At 40.9% G+C, this 11,324-nt stretch overlaps 1 protein-coding gene across 1 annotated transcript in view; it reads right to left on the bottom strand.

Annotated features, from left to right (window-relative positions):
- Positions 1-4,319: 4,319 nt before the first annotated feature.
- BMP5 (bone morphogenetic protein 5) overlaps positions 4,320-11,324 on the bottom strand; it is a 98,083-nt gene continuing 91,078 nt past the window's right edge. Inside the window, exons 4-7 of the mRNA XM_072142259.1 lie at positions 9,112-9,309; positions 7,654-7,730; positions 5,568-5,678; positions 4,320-4,881 (exon numbers count right to left, since the gene is read on the bottom strand). Coding sequence (XP_071998360.1) covers positions 4,732-4,881; positions 5,568-5,678; positions 7,654-7,730; positions 9,112-9,309 — 536 coding nt within the window. The 3' untranslated portion in view covers positions 4,320-4,731. The remainder of the gene's footprint in view (positions 4,882-5,567; positions 5,679-7,653; positions 7,731-9,111; positions 9,310-11,324) is intronic.

Below are 11,324 nucleotides of genomic sequence, written 5' to 3'. Positions count from 1 at the left end.
GAGTCTGACGCTTCTTATCAGCCTGGGTCTGGTCACAAATAGATTTGAGGTCCTGCACCAGATCCTCTACTGCATTGGAGGAAGTAGAAGAGGAGGACAAGGGATTCCTCCGTAGACCACAAAGAAAGGAGCTGCCCCATTAGACTCAGAGTCCAGGGAGTTATAGGAAAATTCAGCCCATGGTAGCAGATCAGCCCAGTTATCTTGACGTGCTGAGACGAAGTGGCGGAGGTAACATCCCAAAGTCTGGTTCACCTTTTTTACTTGACCATTCAACTGAGGGCGGTAAGAAGAAGAAAAGTCCAGATTCACTTACAGCTGGTTACACAAGTAATGCCAGAACTTGGACACAAACTGTACCCCACGGTCATAGATGATGTGTAGTGGAAGTCCATGCAACCGGAAGATATGCTGGAAGAATAAAGTGGCAAGCCATGCAGAAGATGAAAGACCTGGAAGGGGAACAAAATGGCACATCTTGGAAAACTGGTCCATCACCACCCAGATGACAGTATTGCCACAGGAGAGAGGGAGATCCATAGCCACATGAGACCACCGGTGACTGAGTAAGGGCAACAAAAGTAACAGTCCAGCTGGTTTGAGGCGAGAGGCTTTGTTACAGACTCTGTAGGAGCAGGATCCCACCAAATCCCAAACATATTTGACCAGCTCTAGCCACTAGTAGTAGTGGGAGATGAGGGCCATGGAAAGTACACTCCTGGATGCCCAGCCAATCGCGAAGAATGTCCCCAAGACAGAATTCTCTTCCAGAGTGTAGGTCTAACATAAATCTTGCTGGGAGGTAGCTGCCGAAGATCCACCCGAGCTGCAACAACAACTTGTTTAGGCGAGACGATATGCCGAGGAACTGTCTCTTCTCCAACGACATCCGAAGCATGGGACAGTGTATTCTTGTCCGCAGGGCAGAAATGGACCAGCAGATTGAAGTGTGCAGGGAATGAAGAATGGCACTATTCTTGGTGAGTGCCACGATGGGAGACACCATGGTGGAAAAATTCGGAATAAACTGGCAATAATAGTTTGCAAAGCCCAGGAAACCTCTGTATAGCTCATAGACCTTCTGGGCATGGCCACTGTAGAACTGCAGACAGTTTAGCAGGATCTATCTGGAGGCCTCTGTCGGAGATTTTGTAGCCAATGAATGGAAGGCTGCGTTGGTGAAACTGACATCTTTCCAGTTTGGCAAAGAGACAGTTAGCCCGGAGGCTGCCAAGAACTTGCCGTACATGGGACTGATGGGTCTCGAGGTCTGGGGAAAATACCAAGATGTCATCAAGGTAGACCACGACGCACGTATACAGGAGATCTCTGAAAATGTCAAAGTCCAAAGGGCATCACTAGGTCCTCGAAGTGCCTGTCGCGAGTGTTAAACGCTGACTTCCACTCATCACCCTTGCGGATGCGGATGAGATTGTAAGCACCCCGAAGATCCAGCTTGGAGAACACCTTGGAACCACGCAGAGGGTCAAAGAGTTCTGTGATCAACGGCAGGGGGTAGCGATTTTTACCGTGACCTTGTTTAGCCCATGATAGTCTATGCAGAGGCACAAGGAGCCATCCTTCTTGGTTTCAAAAAAGAACCCTGCACCAGCCGGAGATAAAAACTTGCATATGAAACCTCTTTGCAGGTTCTCTTTGATGTACTCAGACATGGCAGCCATCTCAGGAACAGAAAGAGGGTAGACACAGCCTCCAGGAGGAGAGGCACCGGAGCTCCACAGAGCGATCATAGGGACGAAGTGGTGGCAAAGTCTTTGCCTGTCTTTTGGAAAAAACATTGGCAAGCAAAAGTCCTAGTAGTATGCTGGAAGACCCTACAGAGAGTTGGGAGACACAGAAGAAATCAGGACAGGTATAGGTGTCACCATGCAGCGTGAGTGCTATTCGTGTCCCCAAGCAGGATCTCCCCAGTCCTCCAGTTGAGGACCGAGGTGTGAGGTGTGACCAAAAGATGAGGTGGAGCGTGGCAAAACATAGAAAAACAGTCTTTCCTTGTGAAGAGCTCCAACTTGAAGACAGACAGGTTCAATGCGGTACCGGACCAGATCGGAAAGAAGCTGACAGCTGACTGAGGAAATAACAAGAGGCTTCTCGAGAGGAATAGTCAGGTGTGGAGAATCTGTATTCACAACTAGGGACGCTTCTCCAAAGAGCCATAGGTGCTGGTGTTACCCGCACTTTGGGGACTGACCGGGCAAGCCCCAATGAAGTGATTTGGACTGGCACAGTACAAGCAGAGATTCTCCTGGCAGCATCTGGAATGTTCCTTGTGTTGGAGTCGTTCTCTATCAACTTTCATAGGCTTCTCTGCGACTGTGCAGCCGGAGGTTGGAGCAGCCTTTGGAAAACAGGAGCCAAGCCAAGGAGCCAAGCGAGGTAGATGTGGAAGTGGGGCTTGGGGTTGCTCGTGACACAACTCCTCTGCACGCTCCATGAACCGCACGTCTATCTGAGTGGGCAGGCTGATTGCTGGCAGATCACGGGCAGCCAAAGCATCTTTGACTTGGGAAAACAGTCCTTTTTTAAATGCTGCGGACAAGGCAGCGTAATTCCAGGGGAGCTTGAAAGCCAGAGTACGGAACTTGACAGCATATTCACCCACGGACAAATCCCCTTGGTGCAGGTTGAGGAGCATTGTTTCAGCAGAGGAGGCTTGTGCGGGTACTTCAAACACGGAGTGGAATTCCGCAAAGAATGCAGTATGGGTAGCAGTGACTTGATCGCCTCTGTCCCTTAGAGGAGTAGCCCAGGGTAAGGTTTTCCCGGAGAGGAGACTGACAATGACAGGAGCGTGGAGAGGTGAGTGCAGGATGGGGGGAGTAGGGGCACATGTGTGCCCGCGATCAGACTCTATTTATGCTTTAATAAGGTATCCTTATCCTTTGTAACCTTTGGCAAACACCTTATCCCTGCAAAACACTGCAATATACTGTATCTGCAAACACTTTGATAGAAATTGAATGCAACTTACAGACCTGATTCTGACATAATCTGGGCTTTGTCTTATTTATGATTGCCATGCGGCAAAATATAATAATGACATATAATCACATATACTAACAAGAAAATTATGTCTGTGCACCACATCTATTACAGTGAAAAAGCTAGTTGGGAACACCAAAGTCGTATCCTACAGCACAGGTAATAAATCCCCCTCTTTAAGTTTGTTAAAAACCTTCCTGTTGTCTGTTTATAACATGCACCCTGGATACTTCTATCATAAACAACCTAGTCTGTTCCAACAACCTACACTGGGTATTCAAGATTATTCTTTGCACAATGAATTGCATAATGCACATTACTTTGAAGTGCCATCTTCTTACATAATAGTTTATCAGAAGTCCACATTAGGAATACCTTGACTTGTCTACATTTACTTGTGTAGAAAATATACTATATTGGAAAGCATCTTGAACTTGACATTGACTCTATCAGTACTTTTCACACTTTGAATTTGACTTACAGCTGTGTATATGGAATAAGGGATCAAAAGTGAATATTACACATGCTTTATAAATAAATTCCATCATTGACAACTACAGAAAAGTTTGGAGAACCCATTCCAATCCCATTTTAGTAAATCATCCAAATTCAGGTGGTTATAATTGCTCGTTTACTGGAAAACACACTTCTGCATCTCACTAATGAAAATTTAAAAAACATATTAATTGTGTCTGTGTCCTGAACCAAAGGATAGTTGTCTCTTTGTTTTTCTTCCGTTTTGTCTCCCTGAAGTCATGTTGTCTTTGTGTCCACAAAAAAATGAAGATTTAGCATTGCTTTGAAAACATAACACCTGGGTTTTCAGCCTCATCAGTGAAAAAAAACGGGCATTTCTTCCATTTTTATTTGCGCCCTCATAGACTTCTATGGGCTTTGGATCAGTGAAAAAATAAGCCAATATAAAAACACTAATTGAAAAAATGGCTTTGTGAGACATCCATGGAAATCATTGAGCCAGTGATGTGAATATATCAAAATAAAGAAGATGATGTGCCACATTTTGGCTCAGACAATAGAACAACTTATAGTGGTGCAAAGAAGGACTTGACAGTTTTAAACTTTGTTTGATAAATCTGGTGTAGTCTTGTCTAATACTTCTAATACTATCCTGTGACAGATTGATACATTTCCCCAGTATGCACTGTACATGTAATTTTGTTTTATAATTTCCCATAGGATTCTCTAAGCAAGATACAAATTAATAAATAAAGAATTCCTCAAAAATAATTCCATTGCATAACAAGGAGGTTTTTTTTAATGTAGGGTAGAGAAAAATAAAATATTTGACCCAAACAAATGTTTCAAATAGTTTTAATGCACAGGTGACAATCTAATCAATATAATTAATTATTGCCTTTTTAAGGTTATTTTCTAAATAAATACTACGCAACAGCTTTATGGGTGTAAATGATTTCTTACGGAGACATCATTAAATACTAGCAATGGCTATAAATGTTTGTTTCAGAATAAAATGTACTTTACCCTGATTTATTTAAATAAAATTTTGATGTTTGTTATAAATTGTGTTAATCAAATTATGTCACATTTAATGAATGCAATTTTATACCAAAATAAATTACAAAATTCTAATATTTACATAAAACTGTACATGTATATCATGATGAGTATTAGAAATGTGTACTCTAGCTAATTTCTGTATGGAAAGATGTTGTCTATTATGTGGTAAAATGTCTTCTTATCTTCATTTTAATGGCACCCACATGATCTTACAACCATATTTCTATATTTCTTTAAAATAACATTGGAGCTATCATCAAAGTACAAAACAGAAATGGCATTAAGCTTTGTTGGTGCACAGCATGGCTTAGGAACATGTTCAGGAAACATGAGATGGACCTGCAATAGTAAACAAAAAGAACTGTTTACATGTAGTAATAATAACATGACAAATGTACTGCCCCCCACACTTTTCCTGTTGCACCCCTATGCAGCTACAGACTTATGTCTGGGGGTACAACAGCTATGGTGAAGGTTGAACTGTTGCACTGTTACAGTACTCACAAAAGACTCCCTACCCGACACAGAAGAGACAATAAGGTATATTCACCAATGGTTAGTGAAACAACCTATACAACAGCGTTCTGAACTCATTGACCCCCACAAAATGAAAATAACTATAAAGTTATATAATATATAATAATATATATATAATATAATCTGAATAGTTGGGGATCAATGTGAATTAAAATTACAGAAAAACTGTCAGTAATAGATGGCAAGGAATTCATACCACTCTCTTTCCCCCCCCTTTCCCCAAATTTTAATAACAAATAAAAATGTAAAATTTCACAACATTCAGAGATATTTTAGAATGCGAAAGACATAAAAGACTAACTGACAAGCAAACTACAGGCATTAAAAATACTACCAGTGCTGTTTAGTTTTTTCTTGATGTATTCTGAAAAAATGTACCAAATGTACAAAAACAATAATTTGATCTGTGAAATTTCTGCAAATTTTCTGATCACTGTGCAGGCACACACTAGTTTACATAGTAATTCTATATAGTTTTATTAACTTACCAAAGTTTGCACTATGGCATGATTTGTGGCATTCATATGAGCATTAAGTGGAAATGAACATTCCCCATCACAATAAAAGGCAGCATAACCCTCTGGAGCAATAATCCAATCCTATGACCAAACAAAGACATTATTATAAAATATTCAGCTTCACTCTTTCTTACATATCAAATTGCGTGACCTTAAAACATCTTCTGATATGTCTATAAAAATGAGTGACATCATCTGCAGGGTGGATATTTCCTTTGTCTATACTATTACTAAAATGTATTCCTTCTAGAGGTGCTTTGTACATTAATCTTGTGAGATAGTCATCCATTCTTCCTATTGCTGTTCCCAAAATATGTGCATTGCATTTCTATTGTAATGGATGATACACAGATCTTTAAAACTGAAGATGAACGGCCATGACACTTGTGAGGTGTTGAAAAAATGTTTTCTGCTAAACTTTCCCTTTAAAAAGACTAACTTTTACAGCAGAATCCACTTGAGAAGAATCAGAGAGTTGAAGGTTATGGATATCAATAAAAGGCACAAATATTTAACTCCTTGATGACGAGGCCCTTCCAAAATTATGAGTTTCAAGTTTTTTACTTTCCCATTGAAAAATACATATATTTTTATTTTCCATTTACAGAGATGTATAATGTCTTGTCACCTCGAGGATAAACTGCAGAGATTACTGGTACTATAACTGTACAACTTTCTGACAGTGAAACTGTTAGGTCCCGTGGTTGAACTGTGAATTCATTGGAGGGTGCCGTTCAGTGCAGTGACAGCTGGAAGCCTGCTAGTGTCATTATGATATCTATATTACAGTCTGAATGAGACATACTGTAATATAAAAGAAGTTTACAATATGCTACAATGCAGTTTATTGTAATATGGTAAAATAATAATGAAAAATAAATTTAAAAAGTTTTACAATTTTGAAACCAATATAAACAAACCATCTTTCCCTAAAACACACATAAAAAAGTAATATCATAAACATACTAGGTATTGCCATGTCACAAAATGTCTTGTCTATAAAAGTATGATTAATTAAAAGGTGATCAAAAGGTTGTACAGTTTACAAAACGGTACCAATGAAAATGTACTCTCATTCCGCAAACAATGACACATTGCATAGCTCGCTGCACTGAATTTTGGGAGTCAGAATATATTATTAAGACATAACTAAACTATAACAATTTGGCATCTCTTTGATTATACTCACCCAAAGAATAAAGGAAAGGTGTCATCTTGGCGACACATTAAAAGTCGTAAAAATAAAACCCATCCAAATATGGGGCAACTGTGTTCTTTTGCCCATTCCACCACATTTGGAATTTGTTTCCAGCGTTTGTAAATGAAAACATAAAAAAGATACAGCTTGTGGAAGGAGTGGAGTGAAAAATGGGGGAAAAAAAACCTGGTCTTGAAGGGGTTAAGGCATTTGACCCCTAGGAGCTCTGAATGAATACCACAATAAAACTTTATTACAGTATATTGTGAATATGCTGTTCTTTGATAGGCTGAAGTAGGAAATGTCCAACTGTAGGCCTGAATCTCTTAGAGGTTCCAGTGCCGGCATATGATAACGGCCATGCCCCTCCCCCCTTCCTCCCCCATGTACGGTGAGGTAAGCCTCTTGATGTATCTGGTGGGTGGCAAGGCCGACAGGTCCGACCTGGCATAGTTTTGCGTAAAAACCAACAAACGAAAGTTTGCCTGTTCTTCAATAGAACACCCCCTCCACCGTCTGCCATGCCCCTCTACGCTCTCACATGCTCACATGGTGTGGAGGTGGCATATTAGCTATTTTAATTGCAAATTCTCGCACTGTGCAAAAATTTGTGATGATTTCACTGCTTCCATGCCAGCAAACTAGAGTAGAAGTAGTGCTAAATCTCCCTCATGGAGTGTAGACAAACTACCTGTTGTTGACTTGTGAAGACATTGTTGTCTATAGATGAATTGTCAAGACAAGTCTACATTTATGTAATGACTGGACACAGATAATTTTCATTCTGTTTTCATTTGCAAACAATATATCTGTATTAAAAAGAGGCCCAAAAACATTACTGGAACATTGTATGCTTACCTGCCAACCCAAGTCACGGAAACTGACATAGAGCTCATGTTTTTTACATGCTTGCTTCTGTTCACTCGTGTTGTAATCTGAGTACAGACATAACAAAAAAAATTCTTAGCAACCCCCATGGTTCCTTTCATGTCCAGTAAACAGTCTTACATCTTATATGAACTTGTGTTGCCATTGAAAATGGTGGTGCAAATTATCCTATCCTCTCTTTTATTTAGACTGGGATAACTTAAATTTTACTAGTGTGTGATTTAAATGGTGCTTGGTTGATTTGTCGAAATATACACTTCCTACTGTTTGGTTAAAACTGGTGCAACTAAAACTGGATCAAACCATTTCATTAAGAATGACATCTTAATAGGTTTTTTTTATTCTTTGGATCATCAATAGTAGATCTGTGTTAAATGGGCAAATCATACCTACCTGTATTGCACTAAAAAGAAAAGGATGGATTTCATTGCATTGCTTCATCAGTTTATGGTCTAAAATGAATGTTTCTGCTGTTGAATGGCACTGTTATTGGTTTAGGAGGTACTTTTGACCTGGACTCATTTTAAGTGCCATGTGATAAATTCAGGTTTTAGTTAATAAGTAAGCTTGATCAGACATAAGCATACCTTCATATCTATGATACTTTTGCTATATTGTTACAGCAAACATTTCTCTAAATGGGGAATCCACACAGGGCCAGCTCCAGCACTTGGCAAACCTAGGCAAGTGTCGGGGCCCAGAGAGCAGCAAAGTTGTGTATCATAAGGTTCTGCAGCATCTGAAGTGCATATTATGAGGTTTCTGAGGTGTGTACTATGATGTATTGCAGCAGCTGAAATGTGTATTATGCAGTTCTGCAGCAGCAAAGTTGTGTATTATGAGGTTCTGCAGCAGCTGAAGAGCGTATTATGAGGTTCTGCAGCAGCAAAGATGTGAATTTTGAGGTTTTGCAGAAGCTGGTGCATATTATGAGGTTCTGTAGCAGCAGTGATGTGTATTATGAGGTTCTGCAGCAGCAAAGTTGTGAATTATGAGGTTTTGCAGAAACTAAAGTGCATATTATGAGGTTCTGTAGCAGCAGTAATGTTATTATAGGGTTCTGCAGCAGTAGTGATGTATATTATGAGGTTCCACAACAGCTGAAATACGTATTATGAGGTTCCGCTGCAGCTGAGGTGTGTATTGTGTTCTGCAGCAGCTAATTTGAGGCTTCAGTTTTATTACTTGGTGTTGGTGAGGGGTGCAAATTTTAAGGTTCGTCCTGCCCTGACCAGACAGGGCTGTTAGGGAACTAAGGAATATTTTAGGGAACAGGAGACTTTTCGTTTCTGAATTGTTAATGTTCACTGCAAAGGCTCTGCCGCCCACGGGCCTACTAATCACTGGGGCCAGCCCTTAATCCACATTTAAATGTTTTATCTTTGATTTCCTTATGAATGGTCATTCATATGGTCATTTATTACTTGCCTGCATTGGTGGGCATCTTGGATGCGTCATGTTGAGCTGTAGACTTGTTCTTGTCTTGTTTTTTCCTTTTTGGATTTGCAGCTCTGACTGAGCGGAGTAGAACTTCGCTAGCCTTGAAAAATGCAACTAGGAAAGGTTGCTTTGACTGAGGGCCATGTCTGCCAATGAGGCCCACTGACTTCACATTGACACTCCTACCTGAAGTAAACATAGAAATAATTATGATTATCAACAGTAAAGCAAACTGCTTTTATATGCTTATAATTACTAGTCTTCTTGTCAGTCTGTGAGATTTCTATCCTCTTAGATCTTCCATAAGAAACCAATGTTATTATTGAAAAGTGGAAACATGAAAAAACAGAAACTCAGCCCCCCAAGTGATAAGCCCTTGAAAGCCACAGAGCAGTGTTGTTGGGTTTAATGCATAAAATCAGCAACATTCTGCTAATTCAAGAACTGTTCTAGGAGCTTTATGACACTGTTAACATGGCCAAAAACTGCTTGCATGCTTTACATTTGGCACAGGTGTTCCCGCGACCCACGTCTTGGGTCGCAGGCTCACCCATGCCCCTTTCTGTGCTACAGAACTCCCACACCATCACTCACCAGGCCCTATTCCTAGGGAGTTGCGTCCCCATTTCCTAGGGCGTGCTGGCTCTCGAAGATTTAAAGGACCAGTGCACCGTTGATTAGTGCTGGCCATTTCCAGAATTCTTTATAACCTGGCCTCTTTCTGCACACCGCGCCGGGTCTGTGTGGCTTATAGCCAAAGCTTGTTCCTGATGCCCTGTGTTTACTCTGCGATTTTCTGTTGTGACCCCACTTCCATTTTTTACTCCAATCCCATGTTGCCTGTCCTGACTTATCACTACGTCTCCGACTCTGATCCTGTGCTGCCTCTCCCGACCTCCTGCCAATCCCCCACCATGATCTTACCTTACGAATCTGTACAGTGCCTTGGCCACCACCGCAAACAAAGCCGCGCCTGTGGAGCAACCTGGTGGTACCACGCAGCAGCAAGTCTAACCCGTTTTGTGGCGGGCTCTGGTGAAAACTTAGACTCCGCTCCCAGGTGTCGGCTTACGTCATTGTCTTTGGTGGTCCAATGGGTCCACTACCCCTGGGGCCTGACACACTAATTCTGACAACATTGCTAAGCACAATACAAAACATTGCATAGGGTGGTGTTAATCTTGACATCACTGGACTGATATCCTATAGAAATTAAACAGATTCTACTTCTCTATTTGACTGTGTTATGGACTAGTCTAGGTTTGGTGAAAAAATGTAAAGAAATATGAGGTTGGCCTTCACAGGTTGGCCTAGGAGAGTTGGTGTAGTTAAATTTTAAACATCCAACATAGAAAGACATTTTCGATTGTATGCTTCCATTTAGAAGCACCATAGGGACTTTTGTCTGTTGCAGAATAAATACATTGTTTCGTTAGTATGGTGTGGAAGAAGAACTGCCGGATGCAGGGCCATTTTGAACCCTCTGAACACAATTTAGATTCAAGGGGTATTCCCACAAAGGCACATTTTTTAAATGTACTCAGGATAACAAAATAACAAATTATCTAATTTACTGTTATTAAAAAAATACATCATTTAACAGATTTAAGTCCAACCTGTCTCTATCAGTCCTGGTGTACACAATTTCAGTTACCCCTGGTTTCTGACCCTGGATCTTCTGACTTAGGGTCATTGAAGCCATCTTGCTTTTCTATCTGATGTGGAGCTGAGCTCTTCTCTGCCTCAAACCCCCTCCCTCCTGCATTCCAGGACGGAGATCACAGACACACACTCACTGTCTGCCGGCAGACACCTCAAATTGTGAGAAGAGAAAAGCTGCAAGTTACAGGCAGATAAGTACTTTATCTGGGGAAGGGAGAGGGAGGGACAGGAGATCTCATAGTATGAGAGCAGATATGTAACATCTAATGGATCTCATCATGTCATCTCTCATCTGTCTCATCTCTCTTTCTATGTGTCAGTACTAGTAGAATGTTCAGTCTATATAAACCTAGACCACTTTCAGCACATAAAACTAGAGGGATCATAATGGGGGTCATTTACTAAGGGCCCGAATCACGTTTTTCTGGCGGGTTACCCGAATTTTTCCGTTTTACGCTGATTTTCTCTGAATTGCCCCATGGTTTTGGCACACGTGATCGGATTGTGGCGCATTGGCGCCGGCGTGCACGCGACGCAAA

Source organism: Engystomops pustulosus, chromosome 3 (assembly GCF_040894005.1).
Source record: "Engystomops pustulosus chromosome 3, aEngPut4.maternal, whole genome shotgun sequence".
Taxonomy (NCBI): domain Eukaryota; kingdom Metazoa; phylum Chordata; class Amphibia; order Anura; family Leptodactylidae; genus Engystomops; species Engystomops pustulosus.
The sequence above is the reverse complement of the archived record's forward strand: the minus strand, read 5'-3'. Positions and strand labels throughout refer to the sequence as shown.